At 39.4% G+C, this 19,994-nt stretch overlaps 1 protein-coding gene across 9 annotated transcripts in view; it reads right to left on the bottom strand.

Moving 5' to 3' along the window:
• The window catches only part of LOC122787415, a 678,631-nt gene that overhangs the window by 277,505 nt on the left and 381,132 nt on the right, over positions 1-19,994 (bottom strand). For all 9 annotated transcript variants that reach the window (XM_044054125.1, XM_044054129.1, XM_044054127.1 and 6 more), the window contains exon 9: positions 1,602-1,862. In XM_044054125.1, the coding sequence (XP_043910060.1) occupies positions 1,602-1,862 (261 nt within the window). The remainder of the gene's footprint in view (positions 1-1,601; positions 1,863-19,994) is intronic.

Here is a 19,994-nt window from a genome sequence, read left to right as displayed (position 1 = left end):
AAATGCACCAATGGTCTTCTACAGTCAAAATACTTACTGAACGTCTCTCTAAATTCTAATACCTCTTTTTTTCCATCCTTTAAACAATGCAAAATACTTAAATTTGTTTATTTTCTTCCTCGGCAAAAACAGAATGTAGCAAACTGCACTTTATATGATTCTTGTTTTTTCAATTCACATTATACAATAAATCTAATTTGTGGCTTCAAAGCTTCTAGCCTTTTTGCAAATTTTCCTTGTTGCAAGGTCGTTGCAACACAATTTCTGATGGTTGCTATTAGAACATTCTCTGTTACTTGGCATAGAGGATTAAAGGATTAAGGCTCAGAGCTGTTAATAAACTCATTCGTCAAGAGTACAGAATTTGATTCTTTCTACCTTCATTTGTTTACTGTGTGAGTGAGCATGCAACAACTAGAGATTGTCCCCAGATTACCCCTGAACAGGCACGCTTGCGTCCAGTGGCCTTATCCTGTTATCAAATGAATAAAATAAGAGTAATAAAAAAAAACAGTGTGAATTTTATTTATGTAGTACTAGACACACAAAATCTACAAAAATACACTTCTTCAAATACTTTTCCTCTTTTGGCACCACACTGCATATGGCCATCTGTCAGGCTATTTAATATATAACACATAAACTGAGGATGTATGGCTAGCTTCCATGAAGAATCTATGCAGACTGTATTCTATAGACAATACGGCACATAATAGGCAGATTCAAATAAAGAGGCTATTAGCATTTAAAGCTATTAATTTCCTGAAATAATCATGAAGAGAGAGAAAGAGCTATAAATTATTAACAGCAGAAAACTAATGAATTCTGCTGTGGTGAACACAATCCTTCACAAAGGTAGACAGGATGACAGCATGGGTTAATGCAACATAGCTTGCGTGATCATGGTTGTTGAACAGCCAGGTGCAGAGCAATAGGTAACAGTATGCTACTCATCAGGACCCTATTTAAGAGTTCTCTTGAGCTACAATTTATTTCATAGTGCCTATTTTCATACTAATCCTTCACATTTCCAACTCCATAACATATTCAGAAACTGAACCACATAGTTTCATAATAGCCTATTACAATTTCATAATTGTTTTCAAAATGGTGATTTTTTTTTTTTGATTGGCAATACAAATCTGAACACCATCCTAAATAAAGTCATAAGTAATATATGAACCTAGATTCTCAGTTGATAAAATAAGCACTTAATCTTATCACTGGTGGACTACATAGGTAAAGTTAAGACAATAACTTCATAATAAGTCAATGTAGTAAATACATTAAAAAGCTAAAACAAGTTGGTTTAAAATGAAAAGATGACATTTTTAAGTACAGGAATGTTAGAATTGCATCCAGACATCATCAGGAATCTGGCAACAAATTTTTACATGCTTCTGTAGGTAGACTTAAACAGGAGCAGTAGGTAATGTAGAATACAGCTTTCACTTTCATAACGTATTCTTCATGATTCAAACTAGAGAACACCTAAAGAAAACTGATTGCATTCAAACTAAAGTCATATACATTGCTATTCCCATTTCAGTACAGTATTCAGAAATTAGCTCAACTAACACTGACAATTACCAGGTACTTACCACATTACTGACGAGAGACAAGGAAACTTCCTTTTCTCCTTCAGAACCCAGTCTTTCAGTTATTTCTTCATAAGTGGGGTGAAAAGGAAGTTCTATTTGTGTCTCATCATCTGCTTCAGTGCCATCAAAAGCCTCATCATTTTCTCCACTGGCCAGGACAGTTCCACTCTGCACATGATTACTGACATTCTTTTCAATTTTTTTCTTACTTGTTTTCTTCTTCTTCTTTTTTGATTTCTCAGTCAAATAATTGTTACTGTCCTGGGGAAGAAAAAAACGTACCATGAAGTCCATAAATGGACATGCCACAATATGCACATGAACAAATGCTAACTCATCTGACAGAGGACAGTAATGCATGTCAGGTTCAAATCACTGTGCAGCTACTGCAGATGCCACTGTCCCACTATTTTACCCCTCACATGTCTCATCCCTTCCTCAGCAGCTGTACATAGTTGCTTTCCAACATAAGTGGATATAAAAAGTTTACACACCCCTGTTAAAATCCCAGGTTTTTGTGATATAAAAAAATGAGACCAAAATAAATCATTTCAAAACTTTTCCCACCTTTAATGTGACCTATAACCTGTACAATTAAATTGAAAATCAACCAAATCTGTTAGTGGGGGAAAAAATATAAAAAATAAAAAATGTACTATATGCTGGTTGCATAAGTGTGAACACCCTTAAACTAATACTTTGTTGTGTGTGCATACCGTTAAACTAATACTTTGTTGAAGCACCTTTTGATTTAATTACAACATTCAGTCTTCTTAGTGTAATAAATCCATTATTTTTGAAGTTCTCCAAGTCCAGCATCAACAGACAACAGGGTACTATTTTACTGTTTTTTATCTAATTTTCCCTAATATTACTCCCCCATAAAAAAGTGTTGCTGCTTTAAGGACTTTGTGTCAAAGATCAAGATTTTTCACGTTTTGGCACTAAACCAAGCTGCCAGTCTGAACATTCCATCCACCTAATCAGTTCCTCCAACAACAAAATCCCTCATGCTTTATTAGGGGTCCCACATTGTGTGATGCTCAGTACAGAATAACGGTAATAATGGATATGAATACTCAATGTTAAAGGAAGCCCTCAAACTGACACCTACAGTGCTCTGCTGTTAACCTGTGTTGTAGACAGTGGTGTCCTCTCCCAACTATTACCCTCTGTACTGTGTCTCTAATCCAACCTGCCATCTACCTCACTACTTTGGGGCACACCAAAGCCTCCTACATCTTGACAATCAGCTTTTTTTTAGGAATTGAAGGTGATAATCTTGTTTAAATGCTGGTGGACTGCATCTATGGGATACCTTCTATTTTTGTCATCATATAATTTTAATACTGGACCAAACATACACTGGATCTTGAAGACCCATTTCAAGTCTTCCCTGGTTCTTCTCTTTCCCAACATGTACTTGTTTATAGCCTACAGTCTCTTCCAATGCTCCATATTCTCTAGTGTACTGATGATCTTAGCTCCTTATCTCTGACCCTGCCAACCATCTTAGATTATTTTTCAGGCACTAGCCTTCAGAACTACAAGTGATACCTCAGATGTTGATGATGAATGTTCTCCTAGTCAAAGTGCATGCCTCAAACTACCCATCAGTTTACTACACGCATTCTTATTACTGTCATACTACAAGATCATTCATTTTTGAAGTTTTCCTGGTCCAGCATCAACAGACAATAGGATACTACTGTTCCTTTTCCCTATCCATTTTCCCTATTATTATCCACAATTAAAAAGTGTTTCTGCTTTAAGGCCTTTGTTTCAAACATCAAGAATGTTCATGTTTTGGCACTATATCCAAGCTGCCTGTTTGACCATTCCATCCACACAGTCAGTCACTCTTACAGTCAAATCCCTTGTGTTTTACTAGTGCTCGGTACAGAATAATGGTAATAATGGACATGAATATTCAAAATAAAAAAACCCAAAATTGACAACTACAGTACTCTGTTGTTAACCTATGCTGCAGACATTGGAACGTCCTTCCAACCATTACACTCCGTTACGTGTCTCTAATCCAACCTTCTACCCATCTCACCACTTTGGGGCTTACTGCAGCCTTATGCATCTTGACAATCAGCTTTTTATGTAGAGAAGGAAGGTGATGGTTTTGTTTAAATGCAGGTGGACTACATCTATCAGATTATATTTCTGTCACAATATAATTGTAATACTGGTAGACCAAAACTAGACTGGTAAAACGTCCATACAAAGCCACGCTGGCTGTGAAGTTCCAAAAAAAAAGCTTAAGGCCTTTCAGAACCCTACAAAACAGTACACTGAAAGCTTCTCCATGGCCTTTCCTGAGGTACAGAACAGATCAGAGGCTTATAATCTCATGGTGTCAAAGTTCATTGTCAACAACAAAACAAGCACAACTGTCCAATTTTTATGCGTATGCATCTATCTCAAATGATTCCTTGCGTAAGACAAACAATACCCTAAACTAAGATCGCCACCACCTCTTTAGTAACTATGATGTCAGCCTAAACCTCTGGACTGTGACATCGTTTCTACCCATGCCAGAGCTTCTTTATTTTACTCCAAAAGTAATTTATGAGAACACATTATCTGATAAAACTTTTCAACCCATCCCATTCCTAAAACTTACTCATTTGGTCTTCCTGGCTCAGAGTGAAACACAGTACTCTTATTAATGGCACATATGTTACTTTTTCTGAAACAAAAATATTAATGTCTTCCTTTTCCTTGTCCTAAAAGGTCTACAAGACCCAGACTTGCATTTCTTTTGTTTCCATGTGCCAGCTTTATTTCCAAATTCCATTCCTCACAGAGCTTTCCTTATTATCTGGGTTAACTATTACTAACCCTGATATACTCATTCAGCTCAATCTGCTCAACCTCTATGCCAACCTTGAAGAATAACCACCTTTTTATCTTGGTACACATGCCTTCTAGTGTCTCCCTTGTGCATCCCAGGACCTTCTTTATTCATCTTCTAACTCTCATTCCATATCTGCTGAAATCTAAAACTTAAAGGATTTTAATGGAGTCATGTGCTTCTAAGATTTCTCACATCATGACTACTGTGACGACAGTGCACTGGCCCAGCAATCAAGGAGCCTCAATCCTCACCACTAACACCAGGGAGGTAGTCTCCTAGAAGAGGAAAGGATAACTAATACACACAGTAAAGTACAATTTCCCTTAAGCACACACAGAGATCACAGTCAGTCTGGGGCTGGTTGCTCCCTTGCTCACCAGGTCCCCAATAAGACTCCCCACTGGCACAGCTATAAGGTCCAGCTTGACACCTCCTAAAGGCTGACTGATTCTTCTCAACTGTGTCCCTTACCCCCAGACTATGATATAGTAAACTGCCATCACCCAGTTAATAATATCAGCTACTAAAAGGGCCCTTAAAGGGTGTCCAGGTCTCAGCCTAACTGGGCAGTATTAATATCCAATGGTACCCTCTCTGTCCAACCAGTGCGTTCTTTAAGTGGCACACACACACACACTCTATAAACACACACACACACACACAGATTATTTCACACAAATCACACACAGGTAGAAGGTTTTAAACAACTTAATAGACAATCCTGGGAAAGGCAAGACAAAGATTCTACACCACAGAGATATCTAAGAGTTCAGAGATTACATAGAAACTTAAAATAATACAGTAGGACAGGTGTGATTTCAAAGAAAAATACCCAATTAATCTTTACCAGCTTTAACTATTCCTACAAGAAATCACAGTGCTAAAAACTTACATGTGAGCATAAGGCACAGTGCTGGTAAGTTGGATATCTAAAGTCAAAATGCTTTCTAGTCTCTTGTGAGAAATAGTATTTAAACATTACTAACAAACATGTCTCTAAGGCCCTCCCAAAATTACATCATTTTTGACACTTAGGTTTTCCCAGTATTCATATTGCATCATCTTAACACCTGGTCTGAGTTCTCAGGCCACAAACTGCATTATTTAGCAAACTAACACCTCCTCAGAAACTTAAAACAATACAAGACATTTCACATGTATATGCTAGCAGAAACCAGAGCAATAAAGCTCTTCCACATCTAAATTATAGTCATAAACTTTAGCCTTAAAACAATGGGCATGAAATCTACATCCAGCCGCAGTGGAGCCAAATTCTAATATGAAACGATCAAAACATGCTTCACTGGGCAAGCAGAGTGCAATGTTGTCACATATTTTGCAGTTCCACATTTCACAGTAATCTTTTACACTCAAGAAAACATGCCTGTATTTTACATTTATTTACAAATGCTAGAATTATATATCAAATTCTATTTGACTAGGCTGGCAGCCTTCGACCATCTCTCCCGAATCATCACAACTACTATGAAAAACTAAAGCATCTGTGTGCTGTCAGAGGTCTCAAACCATCTTAAATCACTACTTTAGGTAAAATACTCATAACAATGAGCTCTGATATACTGATCACCTTGACTGTTACATGCACTATATACAAGCATGATTTAGGATTAGAAAAATGTGCCTGTTGCATTATTGATTTGCTGTCTTTACTAACTCCTTTACCAATTCTAATTTTCAGAAAGACTGTCCTTATCATTGACTCTTTTTGGACTACTTTGGTTCACATAAATAAAAGACCTTTGTTTCCAAAATGGTTAGGCATATTCTTATGAAATTTTCAACAACAAACTAGAAAAACTACTTATAAACTATACTTAGAATTTGCTCCTAACTTCAGTGGCAAAGGACTAGATCCACTGTGAATTTTAATGGGAGAAATAAAAGAATGAAAATCACATGTTTATAAAGAACATGCATAATCTTTCTAGGTTTAAAATCATTATAACACAGTATATTTATCCATTTGGAAGTTCACATATGTTACTTTGGGAAAAAAAAAAGATAACACGTTTGTTACTCTGAAGAGAAGTGATAGCTATAGTCATTTTTAAAACTGGAAATGCAGCAGACAGTCAATTTTTAACTGCCATTCTCGCTAGACAATTTCTTTCTAGTATAAGACATTTGGGCGTTTATTCCACAGGTTAGGGATACACTGAAATGAATCCATCATGCTGTGTCTTATTTTTCTGCTGATGAAGCTTTAGTTCATTTGACCAAGTATTTGAGGTATTATTTATTCTGCAAATGAAGAGAATGTCAAAGGGGGTTGATGTTTCATGGCTCAAAAGGCTTTACGCAGATCTCCATGGAGGAATCTATAAGAGACTGAGTACAGAGAGAGGGCTGCCAGACTGTCCTGTTAACCAGGATTTTTGAGGCCACTGATCTTTTTAGTTATGAATCACTGAAACTTCTGAAGCTAACTCACATGTTTAGACCAATACATGCCAAAAGGAGGATTATACTCAAAATGGGTCTGCTGAGATATGAGTAAAGGAGAATTAAAACTTATTTAGATCTAGTGAAGATGCCTTTGGGAATTAGATGAGCCAGACAGAAAGCTTTCCAAACTACTGCAGAGACATGAGGGTCAAATGACAAGGAATTTTTGAGAAAAGCACCAAGACCCCTATGATAGTGTCTTACTGGAGGGGTGTATACCCTCTATATTATGTTATATTAAAACATTTTGTTTACCAAACTGAACAATGTTACATTTCTTTACATTTAATTTGAGACCATTGCCCTTCACCAATTGTTTAGATGGTTTAACCCATGTCAGAGCAATTGTGAGTTAGCGAATAACAAATAACAATACTCAATTTATAGCTGTCTATAAACTTAAATAACCATAGGCCAGGAGTGTTGACTTGGAGGTCTAAGAAATAGATGCCAAACAAGAGAGAGCCTTCAATGAGCCCTCTTGGTACACCTCTGCTAATTTTATTTTTCTTTCAGAAATGGCAGCTTCGACTCTAAACAACATGGGCTCTATCAGACAACCAGTTAGCTATCCACCTAATATAAGGATTTACATTCAGATTTGCAAGTCTGTCAATACTACTTGCATGGAGAACATTCATGGCCAAGTAGAGATATGCTGTATGTACTTCATAACAACTATCCATTGTTTTAGTTATGGCTTCAAAAAAAAAAATAATAATTGTTATAATGAGATTAAAAAGACAGAATCCTCCTTTGACAAAGCCAAAGTGCTGAAGATTCAGGGTTAATAGTTTTCAATGTCCAGATCAATGAGGTCTGAGATAATACACTCACAGCTTTATACAAAAGGCTTCTGGGACTAACAGATCTGAAGTTGCCAGAGTCCTTGGTTTGGCCATTTGTGTATATTGGCATTACAATGGATGTTTTTTTTTCAAATTTCAGGAATGCAGCCACTGGACAGGTTTAGATTAGAGAGGTTAAGTAGGGGTTCACAAAAGCCATATTTGGTACTAATAATCAAACATCCTGCTTTATTTATCAGGGCCCACGGATGAGGTATTCTTAGTGAGAGGGATGAGAGTTATGAGATGTCACATGGTAATTAAAAGGCGTGGCTGGGATTATGGAAATCTCTGAAAAACGCTATAACCATGGGTGGTGTAAAATTTGAACTAAAGTTGTCACCTAGAACATCAGTCATTCCTGTGAGTCAGAGTGTGCAGTATTATTGTTGATGAGATCCAAGCTCTACTGGATGTTAATTCTTAACTTCCTGACATAGTTGAAGAAAGATTTCTAGGTGCTTTTGGTTTTAGTGGTTATTTATTCATCTTCATACCCACTTTGAGCTTCCTAATGACAGAAATATAATGTTTTCTGAGAAATGTATATTATTTTTAGTTCTGATATCACACAACACATTAAAAGTATTACTTAAACATTTAGTGAGTCTGACAGCCAGAACATATCACATATAAATGCTTCATGGGAACTGAATGGGAAAAATGTCAGCCTATGTAAATCTCCTGGAGGTACCTACAAATTGCAGGATTATAGCTGTGAAACCACTAAAAATGTTTAATTATTTTCTCAAGAAAATATACCATTGACACCTAGCTGCGCAATGCACTTAGCTGATTACTTTAGATAAAACAACATGTACACAGTATAAGGCTACATACACAATTTTGTCTATATAAGGCAGAGGTGGGGTGGCATTATTACATTAATGAAAGGACAACAACTAAGCTAAAGGAAAGTGTATGGATTTTACTTCTGATGTAATGTGAGTTCAATTAGGATATATTTTGCACATGTACTGCAGTGTGCAACCTGAAGACCAGTTATACATTCACCCCTAACAGAAACCAAATAAAATACGACTTGGTAGAATGTCACTTTGAAATGTCTGCAAAAGCCTTCTTTGAATACCTATATACAGGAGACCATATCTCACACACTGTTTGAAAGCATTTTAATGAACCCAAAAATAATTATACTTGATTACTCAGGGGCACAGTTGCACCTACTGTTGTCAGAAGCATGGTCTCAAACTGAATGCCAAGAAATGCATCATTATCCCCTTTGTGGAAAATGGCATCCCCACTAATTATCACATTAAAAACAAAGTATTGAGCATGCAATCAGTCATGCGGGACTTGGGCACCCAGGTTGATAGCAACCTGACTTTTGCCACCATGTTGTCTCCGTAGTACGGAAGACTTTCTACATGGCCTACCTCATAAATAAGGGTATCCCTGTACTCCTCCCTTACCAGATCCATTATCGAGTACAATGCCTCCCTTCAGCATGTACACTGCCAAGCACATAAAGCAAATGGAGAGACCAAAGAGGCTCCGGACCAGGAAAATCCAAGGTATCAAACACCTATCCCATACGAACAGGCTAAAAGGCATGTCCCTCTACTCAGTCTTGTACAGACTGCTCAGAGGTGACCTGTGTCTGGCATACAAGACCATCTCAGACCCAGCCTTGATGGAGTTGCTGCATATCCGTAAGTTAAACTTCACTCGTGCAACCCACATGCAAGGACTTAACCTGGTCTGTGACATTAACGGAAGTTGTTGGTCGGATAGATTTGTGTCCCAAACACTCCATCTGGTAGAATAGACTCCCTCTCCATGTCAAGCAAAGTACTTCTCTAGCCGTCTTTAAGAGGAACCTGGACAACTGGATGGGAAACAGAAAATACACCCCTGGGATCCCACCTGTGTCCCTGCTGGACAGGGGAAACAGGTGCTGACTTTGAGGGAACATGGGTGAAATTCTTGGCTAGGCTTATAAGGGCCGCTGGGCCAATAGCTTAGTATCATCCTATTAACCTATGAACTTGAAGTGCCATTCCACAATTAAGGACTGCAATACAACTTAACACAAAATATGGCATGGAAATATTGCTGATAAGGAATAAAATAAAAAAAACCCTTAAAATAAAATAAAAAATAAGCTTTCGTTGTAGTGTTTTTTTTTAGAAAAATTTATCTAATGATTGTTACTTTTGATATAATGTCAAATCAGTAGAAACATATTCTGAACAGGTATTGCATTCCCAACACTGAAAAGAAGTTATATAGCCTTCCTTTACTGAAAGGGCATGTTCATTTAAGCCTATATTTAATACAAATTTACACATAGCTGTCTCTCAGGAATTATTTGCTTTTGTAATTAAAAACTGATGTAAAATACAAGTAGGCAAGTGTCCTAGGCACTACTACGATTTCTGTATAAAATGCAGACTACAGCATTATTGTGAAACTGTGAGACCATTTGGGCCTTGCCAGTACTTATGCATCTGGAAGACAGAAAATAATGAATATAAATGTTACTTGCAGGGCTAAATGGTTACATTTTTGTTCTACTTCTGATCCAGCCCCAATTCAATAGGGAAAACTGTAGATGTTTATATTTTTATTGCTCATGAACTGAAGTCATCTACCTAGTCTTTCTTTAAACCAAATATGTTTGAATTTGTAAACTGTCACACTGTATTAAAAAAAACTGCAATAGGATATCCTGAACCAGAAATAATAATAATGAACATTTGGTGAAACCTGTTTTACTATTATGACCTTCTCAGAGTGGAGGGGATCGTGTTCACCTGAAATCCTATAAGCAATGCTGTCACAAGCTTTACAGTTTCAGTAAGGCACCTTAGGCATAGTGATCTGAGAATACATGTCATTTAGACAGTCACCACAATGTCTTCCATGATAGCACACTTAAAGCCTCTGAGCGCTTCACATGGATCAGGGATACAAAGACTCGCTCAGGGATGGTATGTGCTGGAGAGTGACTGATTGCTGGCTGATCCATGTAGTCCAGACAGACTCAGCTGAAAACAAGCTGCAGGGACCTGTAATGTGGGTTTAACATCTGTAAGATGAAGGGTGGTAATCAGGTGTGATGCCAAACAAGTGGGAGGTACAAGACGGATACATTAAAACAGACTAGATCCCAGGAATAGCAATTGGCTCTTGAGACAAAGAATGTCACTTAACTAATAGGGGAATGAGCCGGAGCTTTTTCAGGATGGTGATAAGTGTTGGCCTATCTCTACACAAAGCACTGCTTTTGGAACCAGATTTCTTAAGCAGGGGTGGTCTCTCTCTTACTCTGGAGCTGACCCCAGAAAAGACCATCAAGGGAGGGAATATACAAGCACAGTTAGGGGTCACCGAAATGGAGTTTTTGCCAATGTTTGAGAGGCTCACCTTACTGCAATTACAAGCTGCAAAAAATGTTCTCTATTGGTTGTGCACATGCATCTAACAGCCATTCAGAGTACTTGTCCTTAAAAGGGAATGTGGGTACAGTCCTCAAAAGAGTAACACCTACAGATTTTTTAGTTCTACTGGAAGACCTCAGTGTTCATTTGGGGAATAATGGAAACACGTGGAGAGAAGTAACTCAAAAATGGATTGCCTGATATGAACCTAAGGAGTGAACTATTGTTAGACTTATGTGCTAGTTCTGGAATTTCTAGAACTAATATCACATCTGAACACAAGGATACTCATAAGGGCATCAAGTACCACAGTACATTGGGCCAAATGCCTGTAGTCATGTCATCAGACCAGAGGCTATTTGCAGTGGACAATGGGTCAAGATAGGTACTGATCTGTCATCCAACCACTATCTGTTGATTTTGGATAAGGTCAACTGTCCACCCCTCACCCCCAAGAAGAGAGTCCCTCCAAAACATGGAGAAGCTCAAAATGGAGTCTTTTTTGGTCTCTGTTAAAGAGTGCAATATTTAAGGCAGTGGTAAGGAGCTGTGGCCAAAAACTGCCTGGTGCATCACACAATGGTAACCCCAGGAACAGCTGGTGGTTATCAACAGTAAAGGAATCTTAGAAAACAGTCCATACAGTGGGAATGAGGTGAGTCTTGGATCTGGTAGGTACTAGCAAGCTTGAAGCTACAGTACTCACTAAAGCAAAAGCTCCGATGTGAAAGGAGTTTTGCAGAGCCATGTAAAATTACTTTTGGATGGTCTCAAAGCTATCCAGTAACTCCAGAGTAGGATGCAGGATACAGTCCAGGCTGTTACTAATGAACAAATGCTGATTTTTTAACTAGGGACATCAATATCAGGCAGAAGGAACACTCTAAGGAACTCCTGAATCTGGAATACATGCCCTCATTTGAGAAGGAAGCTCCAGAAACAGATAATAGAATTAAATAAATTTTGCCATATAATGCCATTGTGCATATTAAACACTTCCACTGTCACAAGGCTACAGGACTGGATGGAGCCCATCCAGAAATGCTGAATGTTGTGACACATCTGGAAATTAATAGTTAACATACCTTTTCAACATTAAGTGGAAGGTAAAGATAGTATAATTGGACTAGCAAACTAGAAACGTGGTCCCCATTTTATAAAAAGTAAGACAGCGTGGTGCATTATAGGAAAGGATATGCCAGGGTCTTGTAAGAGAGACTTCATCTAGACTTCAAGCTTTCAGTTCAGGAGGAGCAATGTATGAAAAAGTAATCTACATTTCATTAATGCACTGAGAGGTGATGGGTCAGTGGGAATCTGCTTAAGGATTATGACATTTCAATAAAGGCATTTTACTGGATATCAACAGTGAAAGACACTTCCATTAATAAACCCCACACAATGAAGCCCAGAACCCATTTTCCTTTGGATAATTTATATTGGTTTGTCTAGTTTTGGTGGAACATGTACCGAGATGTTTTTATTTCACATTGTAGTTGATTTGTTTTTTTTTTCCAGAAGAGTGCTGCAAATGCCTTGTGAGAATATGTTTTTATTTGCAAGGTGTGTATTTTGCCATTTTACAATAATTGCACACTTATGGAGTTAGTACATTTAAATTAATAGAGGTGTGGGAGTACATGTTGGGGTGCAATTGGGTTTGTGCCCTAACAAGACATTTTTATTTTGACAAATGTTGTTTTCATTATTTATTTAGTGAAAAAGGTTTCAGTGAATGACATTCTTCAACACTGTCTACATTTGTTTGAGTTACTGATGAAGGTATGAATATGTACCATAGAATATCTTGTAAAAATACTACAAATGGAATGAGTCCCAGAGCCCCTGCTACTTTCCATTCATTTCCTATATTTGAGAAGTAAAAGCTGTGCCCTCATTTTTAGCATTAAGCTGAACATGCTCAAAGTGAGAAGAGGACACCACCTGTTTCCCCTCCTATTTGTGATTTTCATGGACAAGATGTCAAATTGCGACCAGGGTTTACATGGTATCCAGTTGAAGAATGCAAGGTGTGCATCTTTGCTGTCTGCAAATGATATCCCTTTATTCTCAACTGACTTTAATCTACAAAGTGCACACCACAGCAGCATTTTGTTGTTGAGTGTGAAGCAACTGAACCATCATATCCAAGAATGAACAGGTCAACTGTAGATGACGAGTTTACACGGCCATATGAATGATGACAGTGTAGTGGCTTCCTTTCACCCTATTAGTGTAGGATAAATGGGCAAGGAAGAGGCACCAGCCTAGGTGGTCAGCAGGTATAGGTGATGGTAAGAAATACAGAACATTCAAAACAACTTTATTGAATTATCACTTGTGATATAGACAAATTTACATGTATACAAAAGTAATCAAACTGTATTAACAAACAAACATTATACTTCACATACATTGCTAAATATCACATAGCCTAAGCAACATTACATAAACTATTCAACTTCCTGCCCATTTTTTTAAACAAGAAACATCTTTATTAAAACATCACTTATGACATAAGCAATCATACATTTATATAAATGAAAACAAACCATAACAAAACAATCCTAGTTGCAAGCATTTTACATCACAAACCATACTGACACACTCCTAGTTGCAAACATTATACATCACTTATAATCTACCCAATCATTTTCAGTCAAACACTGCATAGCTCATGTAAGTCCTGCTTTCTTTTAAACCTCACTCCTCCCCTGTATGTATTGTTCCCACAGTTCCCATTTTTTCCTATGTTGTTTGCTTCTGCCCTTTTCTAAAGATCTCAATCCCAATTGTTTTATCTCTTTTACTATAGTCACTACTTGTAATATAGCTGGTTTAGATTTTCACTTCCATTTTCCAACTGATTTTTTGGCAGCCACCATAATTAGACACAGCAAGGCTTTAACATGTCTAAGCAATTCCGATTCTATATCATAGCTCAGAAAAATCATCTCACTCATCACACCAATCTGCCCACCCAGTATATCCGACACCACATCCTGCAGGGAATTCTTTAAGTCCACCAACCTACAGCACTCACAAAAACTATGTTACCAAGTACATCTTTCTTCCCCGTTACACCAATAACTGCTGTCTACCCAAGAAAAAGTTCTCTGGAGTCTACTTGGGGTATAAAAGTATCTATGTAAACATTTCCAAGCAAAAATCCGAAATCTTCCAGATTCTGTTGCTTATTTGGGAGACATACATATATCCTCCCATTGTTTCTTATAGGTTCATAGGTAGATACTAGGCTATCTGCCCTAGGGCATTTATAAGCCCAGCCAGAGTGTATTTGGCTTCCGCCTCCCTATTAGATTAGCCTACTGTGCCTCCGTAAAGTAGGTCACAGAAGGTACCCTTTTAAGATTAGTTTACTGTGCCTCTGTCTAGCAGGGACACAGGAGAGATCCCAGGGGTGAATTTGCGATTTCCCATCCACGCGTCCAAATTTCGCTTGAAGAGGGTCAGCGAGGGGCTATGTCTAACATGAATTGGGATTCTATTCCAGAGTGAACGGAGCCTCTGGGAAATGAATCTGTCCCTCCAGCATGTCCTATTTATTTTTGTGCTGAGGTTTAGGTCCCTGGAGCGTGTAGCTCTAAGGGACTTGGATTTTTGAGGTGGAGCATGTCCATTAATTCTGGGTTTGACATGGCTTTGTACGTCAGGCATAGATCGCCTCTGAGTTGGCGGTAAGCAACTGAGTAGAGCTGGAGTTTCTTTAGTCGAGCTGCATAGGACATCTGTTTGTAGTCCATGATCCTCTTGGTGAGGTACTTTTGGGGTCTCTCCTGTTGCTGCAGGTGTCGGGTAAGGTACATCCCAAAAGGGGCATTGTATTCAATTATGGGCCTGATGAGTGACGAGTAGAGGGGCACAATGACCTCTCTTGATCTAGATGCGAACCCTTTCATGATAAAGTGGGCGATATAAAAGGTCTTTCTAACCACTCTGGCAACGTGATTATCAAAGGAGCGATTACTATCTACGTTGGCCCCCAAATCTCTAATTACTTCTTCCGTACTTAATGGATTACCACCTATGTGGTAATTTGTGGGCACCTTGCTTTTCCCAAAGAGGATGACTATGCACTTTTTAGCATTTAGCTTGAGGCCGTGGCTCTGGCACCAAGCATCCGTCTCTGTGAGACCCTTTTGGAGGATGCTTGTGTCAGCTGGAGATTCGATTATGGCCCCCAGTTTGCAGTCATCTGCGAACTTTGTTAGCCATAATCCCCCCGTGTTAGCCTGAACCTCAGAGATATATACCGAACAAGAGAGGCCCCAGAACTGAGCCCTGTGGGATGCCACTTGTAACTGGTTTGGATTCGGACATGGCACCTGCGATTCTGACCATGTGGGTTCTATCTCTGAGCCAGTTTGCAACCCATCTTGTGATATAGGGGTTGATATTTAAGCTGGTAAGCTTATTTATGATGCCCGAGTGGGGTATTGTGTCGAAGGCTTTGGCGAGGTCCAGGTAGGCTGTGTGGACTACCTTGCCCTCATCTATGGCTTTGGTAACTGTTTCAAAGAAATCAACTAGGTTTAAGAGGCAAGATCTGCCCTTAACAAAGCCGAATTGGGTAGGGTCCAGTGTCTGGAGGCTCCCAATGTCTTTGTTTATGAGTTCCATGATAATACGCTCCATAGCTTTACAGACCAGACTAGTCAGGCTTATGGGGCGATAGTTTCCGGGGTCTGTTGTGGCACCACCTTTGTGGAGTGGGACCACTGTAGCTGTACGCCATTCTATGGGTACATATCCTGTAGTAAGGCTAAGTTTGAACAGTAACTTAATGTGAGGGTTCAGTTCTTCTTGGAGCTTGTGTAAGACACAGCGTGGGACACCGTCCGGTCCCATAGATGCTGTGTTTTTTTGCTTTGGAGAGGGCAGCTTTCACCTGTTCATCTGTGATGTCAAGGACGTTACATTCAGTTGGGATAGGCGTTTGCTCCTTTGGGGGGGGGGGGGAGTTTGCGCTGAATCTGTCTGCCAGGATGTTGGCTATGTCTGTAGGTTCGGTATATTTTTTACCGTTATGCAACAATTCAGAGCATATCTGGGAATTTCTGCCCATGTTTCTGACATAACTAAAGAAGGCCTTGTGATTATCTTTAGTGTCTAGGGCAATTTTTCTTTCGAAACTGGCCTTTGATGATTTTATGAGGGATCAAAGTTTCTTGCTAATAATGATCAGAGATGCCTTCCCTTTTTGGGATTTTGCTCTGTCATGTAGTAGCTTCCTCCTTCTGTTGTATAGCTTATTTATGGCCGGGGTCCACCAGACCGGTCTCCTGTTTTGGAGGAGTGAGTCTTGGTTTTATTTGGGATAGCACGATCCATGCATTCCTGCAGGTGCTCATAGAATGCATTTGTAAAGGATTCTGCGGATTGGGCTGTATTATCCTCTGGCCCAGGGGCTTTGAAGGATTCCACCTCAGTCTTGAGAAGTGCAAAGTTGGCTTTGGAGAAATTCTTTACAGTGATTTCCTTGGCTGGGGGTGGGGACGGGATATGGATGTCCAGGGAAATTTGTTTATGGTCTGATCTTACCAATGAGGTGTTTACCTATGGTGTGGAACATAGCGTCCCCATGTTGGCGATGACCAGGTCCAATATGTTGTTCCCTCTTGTGGGAGTGGTGACCAGTTGTTCCATTGCGTTAGAGTTTATAAATTCAAGGAACCGTTGGGCGAGATGTTTGGGCTTGAGTAGTTTTCCCAGTCAATGTTTGGGTAGTTGAAGTCACCCAATAACATAGTGTTTGGAGAGACCTTCATATTCTCCAGTGTTCTCAGGAATGCCAAGTGGGGTTCCTGTAATAGGGAGGGTGTTCTGTAGCAGGCTACAAACTGAAAGGCAGTTTTGCCCGCTGTTAGTTGCACATGGATGGTTTCCGATGCTTCGTGCAGTGCCACTAACCTGGAGGTGTAGGTATCTTTGATGAATATAGATACTCCCCTCCTTTTGTGCTTCGGTCCAAGTTTTGGGGCTGAAACACATGGTATGAGTTATAACCTGGTAGTGCTGGGGTGCTCTCAGGAGCCTTGAACCAGGTTTCTGTTACTGCACAGACATCGATTTTCTCCATACTGAGGAGAGTCTCAGTGCGTGCATCTTGAGGTTTAGACTTCTGGCATTGAGTAGCATTACCTTTAGTTTTTTTATCTTTGGGTTGTCTATGGAGGTGGGTTTGTCCTTTGAGCCTTGCCTATAAAAGGCACTATGGGGGTGGCAAGAGCCTTGGCCAGTATACAAAAGCTTAAGGGTGACAGGTGCAAGCCGTCCCTAGCGAAGCAACGTGGCTTGTCGAGCATGTCATCCCAGGCTGACAGACACTGGATCCCCTTTGAATGACACCAATACTTTAGCCAATTGTTGAAACTGATCATTTTGTCTTTATACTGTGGCATCATTCTTGCTGAGGGCAAGATACTACTCAAGGTCAGGGACATACCAGCCTGGGCTACATGGTCAGAGAGCTCATCTATGTCTCTTTTCATGTAGTCCAGGGAGGTACGCCTCAGGTCATTGACACCAGCATGGACAATGACGGAATCATACTTGTACTTGCTTTGGAGTGACCGGAGTGCTTGCATTATGTGGCGGATCCTGGCACCCGACAGGCAGCTTACAGTGACCTTCTCCTTGTTCAGTCTGGTGAGTGGGACATCAGTGTGCCAGACAATAGAGTCCCCTATAACAAGTGTATTTGGTGTGTTGTTTGGCTTTATGGGCTGTGACTGTGAGGCACACTGATTTTGTGAGATATGTGATTTGTGGGTATTGTTGAGGGGTGGCTATTGCTTGGATATCTGCTTAGGAGGTCTTTGCTGTTTAGGCAGATTTTTATTTAGAACCACCGAGTATGTTTTTGTGTGTTTATGTGTTGGCTATGCAGATGCAATAGGTCTGTGTGAGACTGGATTTGTGGTGTGGGTGGTTACCTTTTCCTCCTGACTGACTGTGCCAGTCTTGTGTTGAGAGAGCTCTGCCTCCAGTTTGGCTGTGTAACTGCATCTCTCACATGTATTAGAGTTTGTTGGAAGGAGGAGAGGGTTGTCTGTTTACATAAGGCAATTGTAACATTGCCTCAAAATTCCCAGATTCACCAGCTGGTCTGGAGAGTAACCTTGAAACTGACCCTTGGACATACCAGATTAGTATAGGGAACTGTTTTTTTTTTTTACTGATCAGATTAGGGAAGGGAACTGATTTTTCACTTGATCAGGAAGAACCAATTGGGAGTCTAATACTTATGAAAAGTCAAGGAGGGTGTAGTGCTTTAGCTAGTTAGTGTTTCATTATAAGAGCTGAGCAAGTGCAGGGCTTTAGAAAGAGAATAGAGTGATTACTTTGAGAGTTTGAACAGTTCTAAGGGAAAAAGTGAAGAGCAGACTTTGTGGAGCCTGTAATAGTTTAAACCTGTTTAGGCGGCACTGCCCGACGCTGCTCAGTGCACAAAACCGCGCAAAAAGAGAGTTGTAGGGTTTTAAGAGAGAGAGAGATCAAGGAGTTTGGAATTGACCGAAAATGGCCAATAAAACTACAGCTTCTAGGTAGTAACCACTCCTCCAGGGACAGGTAGGCTGTTCAGTGTTAACCACTCCCACTGGTGAACACAGAGACTTCCCTTTAGCCCAAGCAAGCACTGGCCTTCTAGAAACTTCCAAACAGTTCAGAACAGCAAATCTGTAACTGAACTTTCTTAACTTTCAGAAAGTGGGAAAAAAGCAAGATTTTTTTTTTCTTTGTGAACTGTTAATACAATCTCTCTTCCCACTCCTTTCTAACCTCCTCTGACTGATTCTTATATTTATCATGCAATATTTTATATGCTGTACTAATTATTCCTTTTTTAACAGCAGCTTCTGTTCTAGATTCTTCTAAAAACTCTACCAGTGCTGGTCTTTTGTCTAGCCCCCCCCCCCCCCCATGTCTTTCTCTTTGCCTATACTTTCATATCAATCCTTGACAGGTAAAGCAATCTCTAACCTGCAGTCCAAATAAAATTGAAATGGACCTGTATGAGCTGGGTCTGATAGATCTTTAACCTTTTTAAGTATTACAGCTACCACTGCTTCCTTCCAGGATGTTGGTACTTCTCCTCCTCTTAAAATATTGTATAACAAAATCTTCCAGATTTTTATCAGTTTTTTTCCTCCTAACTTCCAAACTTCCACAGGAATACCAACTATTCCTGGGCTCTTTCCTGCAGATTGGTTATACATCACAATTTTCTCTCATCTCCTCCTATCCTGCTACTAATTGAGCCTCATCTACAGCTAACCTCGGCATATTTAATTCTTCCATAAACATTTCCATTTGTATCTTTTCTTGGTTTCCATATTTCTCTACTTTATACAGATGTTCATAGAATTTCCGAAATATTTCTAATACCTCTACAGGATCTCGTTACCTTCGCTGTTATAGGCTCCCCAAGCTTGGTGACAAGCCCTTTCTACTTTCTGTTGCCTGAGTTGTGCTAAATGTTTCTGTGCTCTACTGTTATAATCAAAAAACAGTTGCTTAACAGCAATCTTTCTAAACTTGTGCATATTATCGAGGTAATCCCTTATTTTCTGTTTAGCATTCTGCAGTTGATCATTTTCTTGTTCTGTCCCCCTATTCTGCAATACTTTATCATTTGTCAGTCCCTCTAAATAATTCTTGTGACTTCTTAATCATAGCTCCCTTTCTTTTATTTCTACCTTATTTTTAAACTCCACCTTAATTTTATTCCATTCCCTAGCTATATTTTCAGAAGAAATTTCTATCCTCTCTAAAAGCTCCTGAATAA

This window comes from Protopterus annectens, chromosome 13.part0 (assembly GCF_019279795.1).
Source record: "Protopterus annectens isolate FY-2018-M chromosome 13.part0, PAN1.0, whole genome shotgun sequence".
Lineage (NCBI taxonomy): Eukaryota > Metazoa > Chordata > Ceratodontiformes > Protopteridae > Protopterus > Protopterus annectens.
This window is presented reverse-complemented; position numbering and strand designations above follow the sequence as displayed.